Source organism: Falco punctatus (assembly GCF_963210335.1).
Source record: "Falco punctatus genome assembly, chromosome: 20".
In the NCBI taxonomy this organism is placed as follows: domain Eukaryota; kingdom Metazoa; phylum Chordata; class Aves; order Falconiformes; family Falconidae; genus Falco; species Falco punctatus.
Genome location: NC_137600.1, coordinates 5,650,121 through 5,673,107, shown reverse-complemented (window position 1 = coordinate 5,673,107; position 22,987 = coordinate 5,650,121). Strand labels below are relative to the sequence as shown.

Sequence of the window (22,987 nt, the reverse complement as noted above, 5' to 3'; positions counted from 1 at the left end):
TAAAGGTTTATAACACAAGCACTCCTGGGAGAGAGGGGACGTGCCTGGCAGCACGCTGGGAGGGGGGTTACTGTGGCTTGGTCCGGGGGGGGGCACAGGCAGAGATACAGACAGGGATTAACCGCTGTGAATCTGGGGTCTCCCAGCTGCAGAGACCGAAAGGGCGCAGCTACCCCTCCGTGCAGCCTGGCAGATGAGCAGCGGGCAGCTCCTGTGTGCTGCAGAGTCCTGCTACCTTAGGCTTGCCTGCTCCTGCCTGTGGTGGGGGGGAGGGGGGAGGGAGGGAGGGGGGGGAAGGTGCTGGTCAAGCCTGCCCTCAGCCCTCCGGAGCCGTCCCCATGCTCGTGCCTGGCTGCTAGTGGCCTGCTGAAAAGTCGGAGGCAGCGGCTGTCTCCGATGGGTGACTGGTGGCCAGTGACACCGGTGGTGAACACCAGGAGCCGAGCGCAGGGCTGCGTGGTGCGTGGTGCGTGCCCACGCAGCGCCCGGCTGCAGGCATGGCCTCTCTCAAGCCCAACAAACTGCATCCCACCGCGCGGGCTGTCACGGCCGCGCTGCAGTTGCCGAGCACCCGAAGGGCAGCGTGGTCTGGAGTTTTGCTTCGTTGGTGCTTGCTCTTCTTCATTGCCTACGTGGCTTTGCAGGGCATGTCATCTGGCTGAGTACATGGCTGGTAGGAATTGCTGTGAGAAAAATATAGTGGGGGGAAATGTAAAAGGCTTAGCTTTAATGGACAGGAAATACCCATTTATCAGTTCATGCAGGAGACAGAAACCAGCTGTTATAATGTCCCGATCTCAGTGTTCATTGCTTAGATAGACGTTGCTTCGCGAGGACGCTCTTTCCAGCAGGGATCAAGCTAGCAGTGACTCTTGCTGTGAGCAAACATGCTTGGGAAGGGCTCTGGATGGGTGGTACGCTGCAAAAAATAGGAACAGGGAGGGGGCCTGCAACGCTGCAACGAGCAGAAATGGACGTTGTGGTTTTGCCTGCAAGGATGATGCGGGAGTTAGTTCAAGGTAACACCAGTCCTTCCTTTCTACCTCACCTTCCCTGCAGATAATTAATTTCAGACGAATTTAAAAAACTTTCCTAAAAAAAAAAAAAAATAAATTATTTCTTGGCCAGTTGAGCAGGGAAAACCTGGTCCTTGACTTTGATAAATGTCTCTCCACCATCATAATGCATTTTTGCATACTTTTTATTGCAGCTAAACCAATCCATATGTAGGAAGAGGCTTATTGTTTGAATTGGGGCAAAACCAGCACGTTTGGCAGCACTTTCTGCAGAATATATTCAAGGTTTTTGCTTCTGCCCAAAATCCTTCAAGTTGCCTGGATTTTTTCCATGGACTTCACTCGGGTCAAGATTTCAATATGTCTTTGAATTGCAGTTTTGTCCTTGAACTCTCTGGCAGCCCTGTGCAGTCATTCTGCAAATGGGCTCAGAAAATGACACTCAGGCGAGGGTGGCTGGATGTACATCAGAGCCTCCCAAAAAGTTTGGCAGAGGCAAAGGGTCTGATGGCTCACGAGCATATTTGCAAAATGATTAATTGTGTCTTGTACTTTACAGTTCAGAGAGAGGGAGAGAAAAAACTGTGCCTGGATTAAAACTTTTTTTGCCATTCAGGATGGCAGGTGAATTTTAAATAGAAACCCAGTTGGAGAATACGTCCAATCTGGGAAGCATAATTTGACAATTTTCTCATTCCTTTTAATTATGCAATGTCAAAGCAGAAACAGTAGCAGGTGGAGAAAGTACCTTGAGTTGTGTCAAGGTTCTGTGAGATGTTTGTATGCTGGTTTTTGCCTGCTTCCTTGAGGCGTGAAAGCACCTTCACTTTGCAAAGACAGTGGAAACGCACTTTCTTTTGCATGGGCATTTAAAAAAGGGAATCATTCTCTGGTGTTGTTGGAGAGCAGGAGGAACGGAGCAGGATGGTGTAGCCACCTGGTTGGGTCATTTCCCAGGAGGGTGCCATGCACCATGGGAGGCTGGAGCCTTGCCCAGCCCGTGGTGCCGTGAATGCCGGCCCGTGAGCCGCAGTGCCGGGACCTGCTCCTGCTTAGGGCTGGTGCTGCAAAAGGGACATCGAGAGGCGGGTGCACCTCTGTTGCCCCAGGCATGTGGGACATCTGGCTGCTGGGATCAGGGCCAATGGGTCAGTGTGGGCTGGGGCAGCCGAGAGACCCCAAGCACTGCTGAACCCCCACCCTCGGGCAGCTCCTGAGGAGGGCTCTGCCTTGGGGTTGGCACCTAGGGCGCCTTTCAGGCCTCACATTCCCTCTGAAAAGCTTCACTGCTGCATCCTCTCAGCCCGTTCTGAGCGTTCACACAGCTTCTTGATATTGTGGGGAACATCTTCCCCCGTGGAGCGCCGGGGTCGTGGGAGGGCAGCAGGGCTCAGCTGGACCAGCACAGCTGCCTGTTGTGCAGGCAGCTCCAAGGAACCGCTCCCCGTTGTTTCCACACGGGGTGTTTTGGGAGCCAGTCGCTTTGGCATGAGTCAGCAAGCCCCCCTGCCCCCCCCCCCAGCCCTGGGCCTGTGCTCGGTCATTCAGAGGGAGCGGGTTTTCCACGGGGGAGGATGCGGTGCTGAGTCCCAACTGTTGCTCGGTTACTGGAGCCTCCACTTACAGGGATGATGTGCCCTGTGCGTGGGCGCCCGGAGGGGCTGGACTCCGGGAGGTGAAGGCTGGATGGCTCAGCTCTGATTCACTGCTCAGACCTCCCCGGGGAGGCAGGCATGACAGAAACCTCCTGGCATGTGAGGGAGCCCACGGGCTACCACTGTGCCAGCCCTCCTGGCTTTGAGCCCCTCTGTGCCCTCCTGGAGAGGCCTCATGAGCCCTCTGTGCAGAGCAGAGGTGCAGATAAACAGCGTGAAGTGGCTGATCCTGTAAGAGATGGCATTTAGGTGCTGATGTGTTAGAAACATCTCAGTACCTTGACATCCCTTGTAAGCGGTGGCTTCTGAGGTGCTGCCTGTTGGATGGGGATGACTTCACTGCTTAGCACAGCAGAGAGCATCCTCGTGCCATGCCACGTGCACCAACTTGGTGTACAGCTCCATGGAAATGTGGGGTTTTTTTTAAGGGCCATGTATTAAGATGCTGATCATAGCCTGAGTTTTATTTTTTAGCAAAGATATATGACAACTGTGCCATCTCCTGTTGGCTGTGGTATTTTGGAGGCTTTTCCTCTCATAAATAGCCTTGTCTATCACTTCAAAGCGACACTGTGGCATCATCTTGCTGCACGTGAGGCATTTGCACTTTGAAACTCCAGACCAGCTCTTTTCTGTGATAACCATACTAACCCAATTGTAAATCTCACCACTTTGTAGGTCTTCACTCACATTTAACACGCTTTATAGCAGATATTTTCCTTTTACAGTCACAGATGAAATATGCTTCATCTGTGCCTCTGTTTTACAGGCACGTGGCACTGCCCCACGCTGGTGCTGAGCTGGATGTGCCTGCCTGGGCACCGCTGAGCTCCCACTGCATGCCTGGGGGAGGCTGGAGGGGGCCACCTTCATCCCAGCTGCTGTCTATCCCTGTGCCTTTCCAGGCTCCCGTGGGAGCGAGGGGTTTCCCCGAGCCCTCCCTGGGCAGGCAGTGTGCTGTTGTACTGTGCCAAAGCTGGCTGGGTCTGGCCCCGGCTACGCGTTGCTCCTGATGAAGTTAATCCGTGCCAGGTGAAAAGTCTTTTTGTCCTCCTGGTCCCCGCCAGTTTCTCCAGAGCGGAGCTGCTGCCAGCCGATGGTTTCTCCCCTTGTGCTGCCCAGGGTGGGGAAGGGGTGGCTTTGCCTTGCCCTGGGGTGCCTGCCCGTGAGTGCCAGCTGTCCGCAGGGTGCTGAACCTCCCGTTCGCAAAGGAGAGCGTCTGCATGCGGGCAAAACAGATGTGCGGTTCAGCTGAACAGTCAATTTTTAACTTCCCCATTGCTCAATGGCATGGAAGGGAAACTTGTCTGGGAGGTGTTGCTGTTGTCAAACACTGCCATGTGAGGACTGGCCCAGCTCTGATTTGGACTCTGATCGTGTTGTGTGTATTTGATTTCACCAGAAATTAAAAGGTCACGGTACTGGATGTTCAGATGCTGGGGAACATCCCCATATCACTCTGAACACAGTGGACCGGCTGAGTTGGGCTGTTGACTTGTTCCAGCCCCATCTTCCCGTCATCAGGATGGTTGCAAGAGCAGTTTTTTGGAGAGATGGGGATGGGTGTTTCATGGGGGGACAGACTGTGGGGTCTCTGTGCTGCCTGCTGTAACTGACCCCCTCCCTTTGCTCTGGCCTGTTTCTTTCTGACACACTCCAGGCTGGCTCCCCGCCTTCCCCAGCCTGCAAAACAAGCCAGAGCTTGCTTCTTCCAGCTGCCTGTGGTGGGGAGCCCACCGGCACGCTCCTGGGCACAGCCACTGGAGCTGGGGAGGCACAGCCACCCCCTCCGCTGTGCGCCTCTCTATGACAGAGCATTAGAAAAGCTAGATAAAATTAGCTATTCAGACGCATGTTCCTCAGGATGCCGGGACAGAGGGACACCCAGTACAGCCAGTTTGACTCAGGGAGAAGAATAAATGGAAACGCCCGGCTCCTGGAGGCAGGAAATGCCTTGCACAGCCTTTTCCTCTGTTTGTTGCGTGGGGAGGCTGACAATGGGCTGCGCGTCTGGCCGGAGCACTGCAGGGCTGCCCCGTGAATGCAGCGTGTGCGCGCCGACAGACACCGCGTCTGCAGCACCGGGCGCGCAGGAAGGGCCTGGCACAGCCGGGTGACCTGCCCCCTGCACCTTGTATGCACGGATCATGTCTGGACGTGAAACAAAGCACAGTGTGGGCACCACTACCCCTGCGAGCGCACAGGCTGCCCGGTGCCGGATCACGGGGGTCGGGTCTGGGTGCTCTGAGCCGTCACCTGCAGCCCTGGGGAGTGGCAGCAGAGAGGGCAGTGCCGTGAGTGTGAGGGGACTGCAACAGCTGGATGTTTGCACCTCAAATTCTCATTGACAAATGTTTCATAACAACTAATTGCAATTTTTCCTGAGCTCACTGTGAGATGTGAACTGCTGTTCAGGAAGCACAAACCTGCCAAAATGGCATGCAGGCTGTGACCAAGGAGAATTGCCTTTTTCTACTGTAAAAATCCAATAAATGCATAACTTCTTTTATAAGCAGCCTTTGTTTATCAGGAATGCTACTTGGGCCAATAACTTGAATGTAATGAGACAAGAGGGACCATAAAGTCCCAAAGTCACAGGATCTTATCGATCATGTTATACAAAAGTTTGTGAGCAGGAATGTCTGGGCAACAGCAGGATGTGCCAGCAGCAGCTGCTGCAATCCGTGTTGCCTTCAGTTTGCTGCAATTGTGACTTCCTTCAGATTTGCTTTCTACAGGGAAAGAAAGTTGGCAGGTGATGCATTGGGCTCCCCTGAGTGTTGGTAGCATTGGGCTGGATGTAGCTGTTGGCAGTCGGGGGGTCTGCAGCACGAGTCCGGGTGCTGCTGGCCAGGCACAGGGGCATCTCCATCCAGGGGAAACAGGCAGCTGCAGCCCTGAGCAAGACCATCATCCCCGGTAGAGCTGTGCCTCAGGTGGGCAGGTTCTGGATGCGTGCTTTAATTGTGCTTGTGTGTGATGGGTCCATTCGGAGCTGTGGTTTGGTATTGGGGGCCAAGATGTGGCGAAGCTGTGACAAACCCACAGCTGGCCCTGGCACAGGAGGTGTGTTGTGAAAAGCCTGTCGATGGTCTGAGGCAAGGCAGGGGGTGAGCAGAGCCCCAGCAGCAGAGCCTGGGAAGTGGAAGGCAGTAGGACAGCACAAAGCTCATTTGGTACCCAGGGGCAGCAGGGAGGTCCCTGAGAGCATCCTCTTTCCACAGGGTTTTCGCTGGGGTCCCATTGTATAGCACACCACAGAGGCAGATGGATTGGATGGCTGCATCGCCCCGCTGGTTTCTGGTTTAAACGTTTGTCACACAAGAAATGGATCTGATGGGAAAACCTACTGGAGCGGGAGGAAAGACGCTGTGTCCCAACTGCCTGGAGTGGCTGGCGCAGGCAGCGGGAGGGGCGGCACGGTGTGTCCGGGGCTGTGGATGGCCTCTGCATGGCTCCGTTTGGCCTTTTTTGGGAACAGCCTGTTTGAGGCAGTTTGTGTCACTGGGGATGGCGTGTGGGGATGTGTCAGGAGTGGGTGAGACAGCTGTGTCTGAGTGTGGGACGCTGCACTGGAACAGGTTGAATGCTGGAAAACTGGCAACTGCTTCTGGAGCAAACCCCGCTCTGAGGCAGGTTTTTCTGGGCAAGGGCAGCTCTGGAAAGCCTTTGGAGGCTCTTTCAAAAAGGTCCATCCCAAACCAGGTGTGACCCCAGCTCTCTCTAGTCTTCCCAGGCAGAGGGACCACCATGTGTCACCCCTCCCCTGCCCCAGTGAGGATGCGGAGCGCAGGGCAGCAATGCTTGGCTGTGTGCTCCTGCTGCCTCACTGCCTTTCGCCCTCCAGGCTGCAGTGAAGGCTGCGGCGCTTCTTCTGCCTCCTGCTTTCGGGAGGCTGGTGCTGTGCCGCGTGGCCCTGGGGATGCTCAGGGGAGCCAGTGCTGCTCTGCACACTGCACGCTGCGCTCCCCAACCCGGTGCTCTCAGGGAATGCTTGGACATGCTTCACCATGCTATAAATAATTACAATTATCCATTCTACTAAGGCATTTAAAGGTTTATATCTAGTCTCCCTGACTTAAAGGCAATTTGGAGTTTTTACTGTAGGCAAAAAACCTAGTTGGTCTTTCATTCTTCTGAATTGTTTTATCTTCGTTGCTCTAAGCAGAGTCATGGGAATGTTTTTTTCCTAAACCAGCAGGTTATTAGAGGACATACTTATAAATAACTAGTCTTGTCTATTTTTAAGTATTTTCAGCAAAGTCTATCATGATAGCATGGCATAACCTGCAAAAAGCTGAGTCCGATTCCACTGCCAAAGTGTTTATAACTCACTTCTGTTTCTTCGGATGCTGGGGAGCCAAGTGTGGGTTCTCAGTCTGCTTTGAGGAATGCCAAGAGCCTGAAGAACCGCCCTGCTCACTGTGGCTCAGAACCGGTCATTTTCTAAACCAATTTTTTTGTTATGCTATTGCAAATGATGTAACTCTCCCTTATTACATAGGGGAAACTAGCAGCTGAGTTTGATTTACAGCTAAATTTGGTGAGGTCTTTCTGAAAATGCTGGAGTCACCACAGCAACCATGGGTCGAACTGGTGCTGCTGGAGTGTGTGGTAGGACTGCAGGGAAGCCAAGGGCTGCTGCAGGCTCTGAGAACAGGCTGCCAAATCAACATTTGGGGAATTAAGGAGAGTTGCAGGTAGTCTGCACTTAGAACAGAATCTATATGAAATGACCAAAAAAGTATAACCCCACTTCTCCAGGAGAACTGAGCATTTCAGACAAGAGAATTTATATTTACTTCATAATTTATTAATTTTCAGATTGTCATATGCAATAAATTATAGTTGATATTATAATATTGTCATAAAATATTGCCATGAAGTACTCATCTAATAGCTATTGTAATCTATACAAATAAGAAATATAGTTATGATATTTAGTTTTTTAGTGTTAATGGGAAGTGAACAAAATATTAGGGGTTTTCACAGTAAATTCAGGGAAATACATCATTATTATTGCTTCTGTGCAAACAATTTATACTGCACACATACAGCTCGAGAAAGAAAAGGCGCAGTGTGTCTCTAGAGCAAATGCATTCCCTGCAGGATGAACTTACTGCACCCATACGGTGCGCTTACATGCATTTTAACAAATGCAAAGTGATCCATGATCAGTAGCTGATCAGTCTCTAGAACCTCCCTCCTGGCCCTAGACAGCGAGGCTCAGCAGGGGCACAGACTTTAAGGAAAATGTCTGGAAAGGCAACACACACAGGTGAAGTCAGTAAACCCCTAGTCCATCAGAAGGTCTCAGGTCGCTCCCAGGCGTGCGGCTTCCCCCACGGCTCAGTCCCACGGCTGCCCAGAGGAGCCTGGCTGCCTCCTGCGGGGGTCTGCCCTCCCTCTGGGAGCCTCTGGCCGCTGCGCTGCTGGCCATGCCGATGCTGCCGTGTGCACCGATGCTGCCAGCTGCGCCGATGCTGCCATCCATGCCAATGCTGCTGTTTGCACCGACACTGCTGGCCACGCGGATGCTGCCATCGGCGCTGCAGTTTGCTGCGTGCGTGGTGGGGCTGAAGCCCTGCGGGAGGTCCAACAAGACCCTCGCCAGGCCCTGGAGCGCGCCGTGTGTGGCAGGAGGTCACAAACAGTCCCATCCTGAAATGTTCTCCTCCATTTCTGCTCCTTCCATCAGTTCAGTGAACTTTAATGGAGTATTTCCGAAATGTCAGGAACTGAAGCAGCTTGTCTTTTCTCCTCTGCTTTAGTGCCATTAGCGCTCTCGTTTTCTCCTCCAAGTCCTGATCGGTGGCGAGGATTATCTTGGCTCTTTCCTCTGCCTTCTTGTCTCCGGAGTTTTTGAAGAGTTTCTGTAGGGACTCTTCGTTGATGCTTTCGAAGATGTTGGCCACGGCTTTCTTGCGCAGGGCTGTGTCGAAGCGGTAGCCGTGGACCGAGGGGCTCACTCGCAGGGATGTGGACATGGCTGGAATTTTGTAGCTTCTCTTTGCTTTCATCTACTTGGGGTGCTGCCGGGTGCGCCCTGGGTGCAAGTAGAGGGCTGGGTGCTGCGCTGGCTCCCAGGGCTGGTATTTAAAGGCAGCCTGGAGAAAAAGCCGGAGGGCTCCGGTTACAGCGATGAGATCACGCTGATGTCAACACTGAATAGTCATAAGCGAGTTTAACAGTTAAGTTGCCAACTTTCCTCTGTTGTGCAGCAGAGGAGAAAAGATTTCTGTGTTTCTGCGGTGGGGCTGGGTTTTCTTTCACCCGCTGCAGGACAGGTTTCACACGACTTCAAACATCACTGCGGGACTTGGAGCTAGTACGGCTCAAACTTTGTTCAGGATATATAATGCATATAATAAGCAGTTAAAACTCCAGGTGAGAAGTATTGTATTACTAGTAGGAGGTGTTAGGTGCGAGCCTGTGCATGCGAGTGAGCCCTTGTCTGTGTCTTGGTGAGACAGAAGTACAGCAACCCAGCACAACCCGCTCAGGTCTGGGCATGGGAGGCTTCCTGCTGCTCCCCGGATGAGCAGCTCACGTTTAGCGCTCCTGAAGCTGTATGTTCTACTTGGCAAGTGTTTTACCAAAGGCAGATGATCCGTAGTGTCCTCTGGGGTAACTTCCCCAGGACGTCACACCCCATGGCTGCACGTGGCAGTGCTCCCACCGGGGCAGCAGGTAAAATCTCTCTGCCCCACCATGCACGCTGCACTGCAGCAAAGCACCGAGTGGTTTGCTGCCCTGCTTCTGCCTCAAGCATTCTTTTTCTTAAATTTTCAGCTCACCAGTGCAGTTCCTCTGCTCCAAAAGTCTGTGCTGTCCCCACCACCCTTGGCCAGTGCCAAGCCCTTGGGCTGGGAGGACTTGCTCTTAGTCATAGGAATTGGTTTTAGGTAGTCCTATGAGGAGCAGGGAGTTGGAATTGATGATCCTTATGGGTCCCTTCCAGCTCAAGATATTCTGTGGTTCTGAGACTCCCTCTCACTGAGGACGTGGACTGGGCACGGCTGCCTGCAAGGGGCTGGCTCTGACCACTGGAGCTCCTGCTGGGCTTAGAAATGTGGCATTACTGAGCACAACTAAATCTGGCCCAGAATGGCAGTGGGCTTAAAGTCACTTGAGGCCAGGAAGCCAGAGATAAGTGTATTTTGGTTAATGGCTTAAAAGCGGCCGGATGCTGCGGAGGCACTGTTTGGAAAATTAGCTGCTTGTTTACTGGTTTTGTTGATGACCCCTGTTACTCATACTTACTGAAAAACTCCAGAAACAGCCTCTGTCCCCATGATGGTTTGACCAACGGCCCCAGGGGTTTCCCTTATTTACTGGAGAGATGTGGAGGTGGATCTCTGACCACCGTGATGAGCAGATCCAAAGTCACATGGCCCACTCACTCGCTGGTCGTTCCACATTCCCTTTAAAATTTCTGTTCCTTTGGAACAGAGAGAGGGGATGTGCCTGAGCACAATCCTGGCAACCCCCCTGTCCCGTGGCCAGCGGCAGCCACGGGGGAGGTAAAGAGCCCCTGAAGCCCACGTGGCAGGCGCTTGCACTGGCACAGGGCAGAGAACGGGGTGAATGGCGAGCGGGGCAGGCTGCTACCTGGCCCCCAGAATGGCTGCAGTCCCACCTCCATCCAGGCTCCCAGGAGCATCCAGCCAGCCAGGGTTTGCCAGGTTTTGGTCTTTAGGAGAGGGAGTGGGCTGCGTTTCAGTGTTTGACCACTTTCCCACCTGGGACTTAGGGACTGATCCATAGGTGCTGGGTACGTCCTGGCAGACAGCCCTGTGCCCTGCATTCACCCGCGTTTTGCCAGAGGATGGGCTTTCCCTGCAGCTGCCAGGACTTTGCTCCATGCCGTCGTTACTGGCACAAGCTCCCCCTGCACATGCCTGCCATTTTTTCCGCCGGTTCTGCATCGCTGTCATTGTGCGGGTTACTTTTTACAAGTTTGTCTGAATTTCTTTGGTATGTGCTAGCTGTTATGTGCTTTAGCGTATAAACAACTACTTTGCAAAACCCTGTGATTCTCCTTCTGCCAGAAAGACTTAAAAGCCTCTCGCCTTGCTGTAGTCTTGCTGAATTTGTGAGAATTACACATCAGCCACTGTTTGCTCAACATTTGCAGGGCTGGTAAATCAAACCTGAAAATAGGACCTTTTTGATGTGGTTGGCCTCTGGGTCTCTGCCTGTGAAAAAGCCTCATGTTTTATAGGCTCCTGTTAACATGGCATGCGAGGGGGGAGCAGCAGAAAGCAGGGCGACGCTCATTGCAGGTCCCCTCCTGCTTGGATGCAAGGTGGTGCCCGGGGGTCCCCTCCTGCTTGGATGCAAGGTGCTGCCCGGGGGTCCACTCCTGCTTGGATGCAAGGTGCTGCCCGGGGCACTGTGTGAGGAGAAAACTCACCTGTAAAAAGTGTCTGGCTGAAATGCTAAATGAGCGTTGCTTCACTGGATGAATAGTACAGTTTCAGAGTACTCAGGGCAAAAAGTAGTGCCAGAAGATCGGCCATGATCTTGTAGGCTGTAGAAAATGAGCCTTTCTTTTGTTTCCTCTGGTCAAAAACAGGAGCTGAGGCATGTTAACATATGCCTGGTTTTCACCACTCTTACTGCACGTGGAATCATTCTGCAGGTATTTCCAGAGACATGGCTGAGAGAATAAATTAGCGATATTTGTGGAAGATACAAGCTCAGAAAAGTATCTGCCATGGAAACCGAGAATAAAGCTGATGCCTGAGGAGTAAGACATCACAAAGCTGCCATGATGAAGCATGCGTTTTTGTGTGAGCTCATCTTGCACTGAGCAGTAACAAATGTCTTTGCCCCTTCAAGCTTCTCTGCCCACTTTGTATAAATTTAGTTGTGTTCAACTCTGACTGAGAGATGAAGCATGCCTCATCTGTTTTTTCCAGTAATTTTTGTTTATATCAGTCTTTTAATACTGCTTTCCCAGTAATGCCTAGGAAGAATTACTCATGTGTTGGATTGGAGCTAAACTTCAGACAAGATGTGATTTCTACCGTGGCTCTCCTGCTATTATTGTATAATTGCTTTGTGAAACGCAAATGCTCCATTTCACACGTTAATGGGAGGATTCATTCCTGTCCCCACCATCTCTGCGGAGCAGCTCAGCCACATCCCTAATCGCACTCTGCTTCTCATGGCATGATGGGCTCAGAGCGCTCCAGCTCCGCGGGGGCTTCTCTGTTGGGGGGTCGGGCAGGTCTGTGCTGAGCCTGGGGGCGTGGGGACCCTTCAGGGGCATCTGGCAGCGCCACTTGCCGAGCACCCACAGGCATCTCATCCCAGGTCGTGTCCGGGAAGGTTTTGAAGCTGAATTGCTAATTATTTATTGTAGGCTAAAGCGAGCCTCTGGGTCTCGCAGTCAGAGCGAGCAGCTGCCGGAGGGAAAGGTTCAGGAAGGATGGTGAGTCAGCAGCCAGCTCTGTGCTCCGCTGGCCATGCAAAGCCTGTTCAAACAGACCCAGAGGCATCTCCAGCTCAGAGCCAGAGGATCCTGCCTGCCCCGGCTGCACTGTTGTAGGAGAGGCAGGTAAAGCAGGGTGCCCAGCGGGTCAAAAGCCACTGTAGGGGCTTCTGGAAAGCCCCCAGTCCCTGCAAGGAGCCGGCAGCCCTGCGAGCAGCAGGTGGAGGGAAGGCCGGGGCTGCCCTGGGCAGCAGGAGCAGCCAGTGCCTTTCCTGCAAACTCGTGCAGAAAACTTAGTCTGCATTTATGTAGCCATCCAAAATCACTCCAAAGAAGGTCATCTGGGAGGCCTTTGCATTTTGCTAGGGCATGTTTTGCATAGCTTTCCTTCACTAGCCTGCCTAAGCCTGCACGGCTCGTAATACCACATTGGCACTGAAAGATGCAGCAGTCCCCTCGGAGAGCATCCGCGCTGCAGAGACTCAGAAACTGAGCCTCAGGCAGGCATCTAGAAGGCTTTGGAACAGGAGAGGAAAGTCAAATGATTGTCTTAAAATACAGATATGTGCTTTGTCTTTAGCTCATTCAGTGGAAAACCTAAGAATCTGGAGTGCCCAGGAGCCTCAAGCCATCTCTTCTCTTCCCACCCTTCCCTCGCACAAGAGCTCGCTCGGGCTCGCTCACAGCCTTCGCTCCCGCCGCTGCCCGTGCAGGCTGGAGAACCCCTGCCCTTCTCAGAGGCCAGAAATGCTGCTCCTGGTGTTTGCTCGCTGCTGGGAAGCAAATCTGAGATGGAGTGCTCTGCAGCAGTCACAGCTGCGGGATGGCTGTCAGGTCACAGAGGAACTGGTTCATCGTGTTCCTCAAGGAATCCACATTCCTGGGAATTTGTCAGACATCCAGGTCATGCAAATGGCAGGGCCTTCCCTGGCTCTCCAGCCTGCCTACAGCTACTCACCGTGGCTCCTGTGCCTCTTTCTGTACAGCACAGAGTCCACTTTTGGGTTTGTTTGGGTTGGGTTTTCCTGTGGTTGCTGGTTTTTTTAATAGAGCATCTGGGAACGCTTGTCCCACGTCTCACACAGGACACCATGCCCTTTGCTTGCAAAGCCTGAGAACTTTAACTTCACCATGTGTGTTCCCTGTGACTTTTCCTGTGATCCCCAATCCAGATGTGCGGTGCAGTGAGGTGTATTTTAAGGGCATCTCTGCTGCAGCTCAGTTGCTGGAAAGTAAAAGCATTTCTTAGACAATCCTGCTCATGCAGCTACCTGCCTAAAAAACAGAAAAAAAGCTGTTGGTTTTCAGGCAACAGAAGAGACCATTAAACTGGTTAAATTGCATCGGAAAAACTTTCAATAGGGAAAAAAATTTGCACTGCATCTATTTAATACTTTTCTTTATCCTAGCTATGAAAAATAAATTAGATGCTGGCTTCTGGGCTGCTAAGACAGGTGGTGGCGTTGTGTCAGGTGTAGCCTGCACGGCATTAATTCTGTGCTCCAGCCTCCTGCAACCAAGGTGAGCAAGATTTAGTATTAGTAGAATTTATTTTTTATTAGTGGTGGCTCTTGGCATCTCCCCACAGGGCTCCCTCGGCCCCGTGGCTCGTCTCCTTCACCAGCAACCCCTGCGCCATCCTGCTGCCACATGGCAGAGCCAGCAGCGGCCAGTCGGACCCGAAGCTGGTGTGATGCGGGTGTCTGCTGCGCTGTCCCTGTTTTAAGGGCAGCACAGGCTGCTGAGAAGTTGGAGAAAATAACAGATTTTCATGGCATTGATGCAGTAAGAGGAGTTGTCGGGAGTGCAGAGTGAGAACATAGTCCTGCCCCTCACTGGTCCTTCTGCGGCTTTCTGGCAACGGTGTCCCTGCAGGCAGGTCCGTCCCGGGATGGTGGCACCGAGGCTGCAGGTCAGACTGGCTTGAGCGAGGGGGACCGTGGTCCTGGAGCTTTGCAGCACATCCCCGTCCTGCCCAGGCGCAAGGAACGCGCTGACGCTGCCAGGCTGTGCGAACGCGGCTGCAGGAGCCGAGCAGTGCGCTGTGCGGGGAGACCATATAAGAGTAAAGTTTGTGGTATTACTGGTAATGAATGTCTCCTCATTTCTCATAAATTCTCTGCTAAATGTGCGATCACCGAGTTAATAATGCAGTGCAGGACATAATGAATAGCCAGTTACAGTAAGTAAATCATGCCTGTTAAGAAACAGAACAGAAACAGAAACTTCTGGCACTTTTAAAAAGCAAAACCCTTTTGAAAAACAAGCCCTGCGTTCAGCAAAGCTGAGCTGAGGACACATCGACTTCTGGCATGAAATGCTGACTGGCACCGGGGGGCTGGAGAGGCTGGGGATGGGGGGGAGGTTGGCTGCTTAAAGAAGCCATGGGTGGCTTCTGTTGCTTGAGGCTTCCCAAAGTCATCTTGCAGAGGGAAACTCTAGCTGTGGGTGCTCCCCACTTGTAGTGACAGATAATTACTAGAGAGGCTGGTGGCAGATTGCCAGCCAGAGCATGTGGTACGGCTGAAAGCCTTGTTAAGAAAAGCCGTGTCTAGAGGGGATGCAGGCAGTAGCAGGCGAACGATGCACTCGGAGCACGCGGGCAGGGTAGAAGTTAGTGGGTTTGCCGAGGAGCCCCGCATCTGGGCAGCTTCTGTGGTGGGCAGCTGGGCTGCTCTGTCAGGTGGGTGCCATATGCTGCTGGACCAGCACCCTGCAGTGGCACCTACCCACCGTGTTTGCAGACCGGCTCAGCGTGTCCTGCTATTTCCACTGCAGCCAGGGAAAGTATTTTAATGTCCTGACTTCAGCACCTTCCTCTTGGGTCAGCAAGAAATGGTACGGCAATGAAAGTTTAGACTTTCAAGCACGAACAACCTTTTTCTTTCTCTGCTGAGTTTCCTGTTTGATCTTCCTGAAGGTCCCCGAGTACCCCTCGCTAGAGAAGGGTGAAGGCAGAGCTGTCTCCAGTTGTCAGACGGCTCATTGTCTGGTGCCGCGGGGATGGGCTCACGGGAAATCCTGCCTTGGGGCTGGGACGCGCGGCTGGCTCGGGTTATTGTCACAGCCCAGCCCACGGGCGACATGTACACGTACCGGCGCTCAAGTGTCCCCCTCATCAGGGCTCTAATCTCTGCCGAGCCGCTTCCTCTGCTGGAAAATGGGTGACAGACAGGATGCGTGCCTTTGTGCTGCTCTGGCTCGTGGGGGCCCCCGGTGCCCCACATCGCTCCCGGAGCCTTGGTGGCTGCAGCCCAGGGCTGTGTACAGGGGTCGGCGCTGGATCGGGAACCAGATGTGCAAAATGGCACGGCACAGCTTCCCGCGGGGCTGGTGGGGCGGGATGCTGAAGCGGTCGGGGTGAAGGCAGAACAGCGGCAATGCGCAGCAATGAGGCAATGTAGGGGACTAGGGGGGCAGTAAGCTGCTGGTCTGCGGTACCTGGTAAGGGCAGTGATGGTGCAGAGGAGATTCTGGCCTTGGCAGTGGATCACCAAAGGCTCAGGGCTGGTGGGTCTGCCTGGGACCACGACACAGGGGAAAAACTGGGTGACGCCTGTGCAATGCTGTGACTCTGCGAGTGGTACAGTGTGGTGGGGAAACAAACAGCAGCACCATGCCAGGGTGCAAGAGAGTTAGTTAAAATGGCAAGCTCAGCCTGGAATCTGGTTTTGATCTGCGTCTGCTGCTTATTTGCCTACTTTGAGTGAGTTGCTGGGCAGCAATAAGGCTATTGCCCAGCTCTGGGGCTTTTGAGGCAATTTTCAGTTCTGATTTGCAAAATGCCCTGCTGGTTTGTGATCCATCCAGAAGCAAACTAAAGAGCATGTCCCCTGGTGAGGAAAGATGCACCTGCTTTGTGCAGAGGGAGCTGAGCCTCTGGTCCAAAGGGACAGGCTTTGCTAGCAAAAAACCTGCAGATTTAGTTTTCAGTTCCTTAATCTTGTGGCAAAGCAAACAGGCACGTGGCAGGGGTAGCTCCTGTCCTGGCAGTGCTCTGGGGAAGAGCAGCGTGCCTTCGGCAGCAGCGTGCAGTTGAGGCTTGGGGACGTGTAGCTGGGTAACTCTGGGAGGAGAAAACTGATAATCAGAGCTGAGGGAAACACCTAGCCTGCGCCTACAGAGATCTATCAGGAAATCAACCGATATCTAAATTGTGTGGGATGAGCTTGAAATTGTGGTGTTATCAGCCTTGTACTTCATTTCTCCAGTAACAAAAGAGTTCCTTGGAGACAACAGATGGTGTTTGCCTCCCATCACCCTCTCTCATGGCCCAACAGCTTTTGCTTTGTAGCTGCTAGAAAAGCAATTTCTGTGATCCTCCTCCTGTCACCACTGCCGTCACCGGGGCGGCACTGCAGCCCGAACCCCCCGCAGGGCCCTGCCTTCAATCTGCCTACAGCAGCAGCAGTGGCAGCCGAGTCGCAGGGGCTGGTGGTTGCATATGTTTTTTGGGGGTGTTTTTTGCATGCTGAAGCCCTGCCGCAGATCCCCTCAGCGTGCAGCTGGCCGTGCCCTGGCCGCTTTTGGGGGGTGGGAGCTGTGCTGCACAGGTGTCGCATTGTATGTATGGCTGTTGTATGGGTTTGTATGGCTGTTGTATGGGTTTGTATGGCTGTTGCATGGGTTTGCATGGCTGAGCACTGGGCAGCTGCCAGGGCCAGGCTCGGGCTGTTCCCCAGCTGTTCGTGGGGTTACAGCAGGTTCCTGAACCTCTCCAGTGGTTGTTTTCCCCAGAAAACTGCAATAGGCAGCGCGCGTCAGCTCCGGCTCCGAAGAGCAATAGCAGGGCTGTAAAGCCTGTCTCCAGGACAGGGGTGAGGCAGTTGCGGGTGCCGTGCCAGCATCACCTGCCCCAGCTGGGGTCTGTGCCGGGCAGAGCCAGGGCCAGGGAGCCTCCCGCCATCCCTGAACCATCGAGTGCAACGGGGCACAGACCTGCTCCACGCAGCCAGGGTGGGAAACCCCCCGAGGCTTTACTGCCCGCCGCCAGCCCCTGCTCTCGGGCTTGTTTAGCTCTTGCAGTGATGCTTTCTAGATGTTTCCCAACAATCATGTTGCCTAATTGTTATAATCTAAGTGACTGATGCCTTGTTTACAAGTGAGCCTTGTCTTTGTTCTTGAGATCTGCCCTTGAATCCCTGTCAAGTGTCAGCGCTGGTTTATGGGTATTTCAGTCTGTCTGCGTTGGGTTATTTATGCAAGCATTTCAAACAAAAAGGAAGATTTCTAGAACTGCAAGTTTATTTCAGCTCTGTGTAGGAGGGGAGGAAAGGGGAGAGAGATGATGCTCTGTGGATGCGTACAGGTAAAAAGTGCTTTGCAGCTCCTCTGACAGCGACCCGGCTGATCAGCTAACTGCTAATTGAGAGTGTGAGCTGTGGCTGCTCCCGCTGCAGCTCTGATCTGTCAGAGGTTCGGTGGCAAACTAGAAACCAGCCCAGTTTGCAGTTTGTGCTCTGAAGTTGTCGGCATCTGCCTGGGAGAAATAAATCAGATTTGTCTTAATGCCTGCCTTCGGGAGAGAAATGTGTCCATCACGAGGGTCTGTCCGAGACTCGTGGAGCGAAGCGGGAGCTGGCGTGAGAAGACGTCTGGGGAGAGAAAGGTCTCCAGGCTGTGTATTGGATCTTACAAGCCTGACCGCTTAGCTACAAATCTTCGTGTAGGTTGTGCTCTATATTTAATAGATGACGTTGTACGTACACTGCAGAGTCCTTACTGCAGGTCATGGGGCTGCCCAAATCACGCAGACAAGCGCGGCGACAGGTTCCTTGCTGGGGCCGCTTGCGCGACGGTGGGGGGCTCAGCCGGGGGCTGTTAACTGCTCTTGTGTTCAGTCGCTGCTTTGTCCTCGGCGTGGGCCGGATCAGCACGCTGAGCAGGCTGCTCAGCGCACAAGGTGTTCTGGAGGCAGGTGGGAGAGCCCTGATGCTGCTTCCAGCCGTGTCTTTTCTTTTTTACATAAAAAACCCTGGAAGTCATCAGAACAGGGCCGGAGCAGTCATTGTCAATCTTGCTGATATCTTGCCTGGTGTGACGTCAGAGCTGTGTGTGACATGACCTTCCATGGCCCCTGCCACAGCAGCCGATGGCTGCAGCCGTGTAATTCATGTGCTGAAACGCCAGCCCGGAGCCGCGTGCTTTTTCCATAATACATGAAAGAGCCATTTAGATGGAGAACACTGGGTAGAACAGCTCTCATGTGGGTTTTCTGCTGCTGATCTGAATGCACTTGAGTTGCCTGGATTGCTCCGAGCAGCTCGCTTTTGCTCTGCGAAAGCATCAAGGAGCAAAAGCTGAGCAATGCCCTGTGTTCTCAGGAGCAGCCCAGGTGAAGGCTGGAAGGACAGTGCAGGTTCTGTCCCTGCAGTGGGCAGGGAAAAAGGGAAAGGGAAATGCAAAGTTTCGAGGTCTGGGTATAGTCATGTGTGGGGGTGGTCGCCGGTGCTCCCTAAATGACAAGTTGCTGTTGGAATGGTGCCTGCTGCCCCACAAGCAGCCGTGCTTTAGGCAGGATTGTGCAGTAGAGATGTGCTGGGGGAGCCGGGGATGCTGTGGGGCTGGCGGGGATGCATCGGGAGCACAAATGAAAATAAGATATGTTACCGACGAGTAAACAGTGTTGAGCATGATGTCAAGTTAACGAGGCCGGTGAGCTCGCCTTCAGAACCCTCTCCGAGCAGAAAGCTGAGTCAGTTCCGGCCACGATGAGGTTCATGGAAAGTGTTTCCCAACACTGTTTAGGGAAATCTTATGGAGAAAGTAAACAAAATCCAACAGATATCTGACCCCAAAACCCTGCCCCTCCACAGCCCTCTCTCATGTTGGCAGAGGATGCTGGCGTGGCAGAGGGGATGGCGCTTGCCCCCATCGCAGGCAGGGCTGCACCCACAAACCTCGGGGCAGCCACTCGCGGGGGACGGGGTGGGACAGGTGGGATCCAAGGAAGGATGCTCGGGGGGAGGCCTGTGCCCTTGCCTTCATGCACATCACTGCCCCTCACCCATGGGCCACTGTCCACCCTCCCGGAGCTCCTGGCTTGCGTCCCCTTGAGCAAATGCACCCAGCCCCGGCATTGCCGCTGCCTGCACACAGCAGCAATGGCCTCGAGATGCTCTCAGTGCAAACGCTGCAGGTTTGCACTGCCAGCACACAGGTAAACACCAAGTCTCTTGTTCAGCAAATTAATTGGGAAGAAAAAGGATTAATAGCCTTGCTAACCGCTCCTGGCCTTGCAGCGATCGTGTCCTGACTCGCCCAGTCTGTTTGCAGGGCATCCCACTGTGAGCGAGCTGTGCCCTGCGTCTCCTCAGTGAAATAGTTTCCTCTGGGAATTCTTCTCCCCCCAGGGCCATGGGGCCTCCTTTCTGTTGAGGAAATGTCTTTGATCAGTAGAAATTAAACCAGGAAAATATTTTCCATTTCTGTCAGGATAAAAATGGCTCAAGCCAGGCATGATTGATTGCTGAAAAAAATCAGAGCAACCCCGGTGCCATTTCAGAAGGCTTCCTACTGTTCTTGCATACAGTAAACACAGAATATATTTAGCAGCGGAGCCCAGCATGAGACAGCCTCTTACTGCAATAATAGCAGTGCCTTGTCTTTTTTTCCATTTTTTTATTTTCTCTAAGAAATCGGTTTGACAAGCTCTCGGGAAGCTGGGTAGGGATTGCCTCATGGGCTCACCGTGCCTGCCTGGAACGCCAGTGACTTTGTTTGCCCTTGTTTACCGGGTCTAGCAACCACGGGCTGCAGTGACTAACTCTGCAAATAGGCGTTGAGGCAGACACGGCGCTTCCTCCGCGTGGCACCGGCGACATGCCACCACGCAGGCACTGGTTAAAGCCTGGCTCCTGGTGTGAACCGCCACTCCAAGCATTAGAGAAATTGTTCCCAGCCGTTCACCCGCTTTCCTCTTGTTAGAGCGAGCACGCATCCTGCGGCTGGGGCTCAGGTCAGACCCTTGGGGGTGGCACCTCTGCACCCTGGGTCCGTGTGGCAAATGTGGCACAGCTTTGCAGGCAAGGAAGGGCTTGCAGAAATGGGGTCTGCCCCAACAGCATCAACCCCCCGAGTCCTAAAATGCAAACCCAGTGGAGCTGGAGTAAGAGGTGAGCTAAAGGGGGATGTTGAGTTATTGCAAATCTTGTCAGACACTCCAGCCAGCACCAGCTGTCCCAGATACACTCTCTTGGTATTATACATGCAAATAATGGCCATGACTTATTTATTGGAAAACCCCATATTTCATAATAATGCACTTTCTTCATGGTATTTATTATTCAAATTACTCCAATGCAGCATCATAAACCAGGAACCTGCTGTGCTCGTCTCTGAGTAAATACAGAAAAAGGCAGCCCCAGCCTCAGATAGCTTACACTCAAAACCTTGGGGTTTTATCACCTCCCCTCTTGGCTGTACCCAGCCTGGAGCTGCTCCAGCAGCGGGTGTGTGCCGCCAGGATGGGGGAGCCGGGGAGCCCCTTGCTGCCCCAGGGTGCGTGGGGAAACCCTCCCCTGCTTCGCTGCAGGTGAAAGGATGCCCCGAAGGGGAATTAAAGGAAATTCTGGTTTCTTGTCCCCAAACACACAAGACATTTCCAGGCCATAGTCATGATGTATTTTTAATGCTCCCCCAGTCTGTGGAGGAGGGGAAGGTGCGTGGCATACCCCTCTCATCCAGGGGCCTAAAGATGAGCCTGCTCACCCAGGCCCTCACCCTGCCGCGCACTCGATTTCTGCTATACGTTTTATGAACAGGGAGGTGATGTTTGCTGTGTCCCAGAAAACCATAAACCCCCGGCTGCTGGCTGAGGCACCCCAGCTGCTAGCAGAGAGCTCGGTGCGGGGCTGCGGGCGAGGGGGGTGCAGCAGCATGCATTTACTGTGATGCTCGTCATCCTGAAAGGAGGTCAAGGACCTTGGCCAGGGCCTGTCTTTGGCTTGTTTCCAAGCTGTGTTTGCCCCACGCGAAGTTATTTTTGTTCTAATCGTAACATTTTGGTCTCTGGTTCCTTTTCTTTCCAAATGGCATTAACAGTGCAATGGTTTATAAGTACTGGTCATACACTGAGGACTTTAGGGCTTGAAGCAAAACCCTTTCCCAAAGGGCCCTCTGGGTACCCTTCCACCTAGTGACTTGCTTTACACCAATGCCATTTTCCAGCACTGACCATCTATGGGAAAACATGGCCAGCGTTTGTCTGACACTGGCCGTGCCGTCCCTTTAGCTTCCCAGCGGGGACAAGCTTAAGGTGCTGGGAGCTGCAGCCGAGCAAGCGTGCGGCTGTGTACGCATCCCTTGTCACTTCATCCCAGCGCCACTGCCGTGCTGACACTGCGTCTGTACAGATCACAGCCTGCAGTGACGAGCGAGCAAAAAAGAGGAAAGCATTAGGCTTCAGCAAGTGGAGGCAGCTACGGGAGGTGATGGAGAGTGTGAATGCCGCCGCACGGGCAGAGAGTATCAGGAGAGGGATCCTCACGCCGTTAGCAGAAGGAGTAGAGACTCTTGCCCGCCTAGGGAGGCTGGGAAGCTAAATCCCAGCAGAAACCCAGAGATTTACTGGAGGTCACAGGGGGAGCAAAACCAAACCCGTTCCTTTCCCTCCCTGGCAGAGGGTTTCTCCCAGGCTTGTTCACTGGCTGCTGTTGGGCTTGGGGTGGCAGGTCGCAGGGACGCTTGGGCAAAGAGCGTGCCAGGTAGAACAGGATGATGCAAACTGCAGAACAAAAACAAGAGGTTGGCAAGAGGTCTGTGGCTGCCTTGGGGCACCGTGTCTGGCATGCCCCCAGCACGGCAGTGTCATTCATCACCTCTGTAATGATGGCTTTTCAATCTGTTCCTAACTCCCCTTCCATATTAGGTATAATTTAGCAGCTCTTCTCTCCTCCTCCTTCTGTGCCATAATTAGTACTTTTTGGCTTGAGTCATGTCCTTTAATCATATCTAGACTGCATTCACTCCTGCCAAGGTGAGTAATCCCCCAGGCAGAGATAAAGCCCTCTGCGTTTCTTGTGCTTTTGCCAGGTTGAGAGGCATCAGAGGGATACAGTGCTCGGGGCATGCACCCGATGCAACATCAGGTCTCAGGCAAGCAGCAGCGTCAGAAAGAAGGTGAAGGCAATTATTTTCTGCGCCGTCCCAGCCCTCCCAAGGGGGAATTGCAAAGCAAACTTGGTTGTTACTAATAAATTGCTTTGAGACCTGTGGCTGAGCTGTGCAGGAGAGGAGAGCCCGACTAGGAGACGAGTACTTGTCTATAGAGATGTTGTCACCCATGGGTATGCATCCATCCCAGGCGTGCTACCAGGGCACGTGCACTGCTTGCCCTACCCAGCGTGCCGTAATGTCCATGCCCAGAGCAACGTGCTGAGCTGGGACAGTCAGTGGCTGCTGCCACAGAGACCTGCTGGTGGGCTGTGGGTGGTTTGAGCTTGGGCATGAGGGGCAGCATCACTGGCCACCCCAGCCAGTCTTCCCAGAAGAGCCCCAGGACAGCCCCTGACTGTGGTGCAGGGACAGCCAGCACTGCAGGTGTGACAGCTTTGGGGGCTGGCTGTTTTTCCAGGGGACGGTGGGCGGTCGTGTGGCAGGGCAAAATTCAGGATGTGACTGACTGGAGCCTGACAGCCTGCAGGTTCTCCCAGGAATGCACCAGCCCTGTGACCTGAGCGGGAGCTGGGGAGGGCGGGTCGCTCTGAGATAAGCTTGCCAGCGGATAAAGACAGGGATAAAAATGAGCAATCTTGGCACAGAGTTGGAATGTGTAGAGAGGAACGCAGACACGCTTGGGGCTGGAGCAGGCTGTGCTTTCAATAGGACCTTCAGGGTTGTAACAGCAGCCAGGGGATCCTGAGACAGGGATGCAGACC

The 22,987-nt window shown here is 53.4% G+C and overlaps 2 protein-coding genes across 2 annotated transcripts in view; one reads left to right on the top strand and one right to left on the bottom strand.

Moving 5' to 3' along the window:
- Nucleotides 1-22,987, top strand: part of ZMAT4 (zinc finger matrin-type 4) — a 165,271-nt gene that overhangs the window by 130,185 nt on the left and 12,099 nt on the right. The window lies entirely within an intron of this gene.
- TCIM (transcriptional and immune response regulator) lies at nucleotides 6,510-10,933 on the bottom strand. The gene has a single exon (XM_080370586.1). The coding sequence runs from the start codon at nucleotides 8,689-8,691 to the stop codon at nucleotides 8,371-8,373; it is 321 nt and encodes a 106-aa protein (XP_080226712.1). The 5' UTR covers nucleotides 8,692-10,933; the 3' UTR covers nucleotides 6,510-8,370.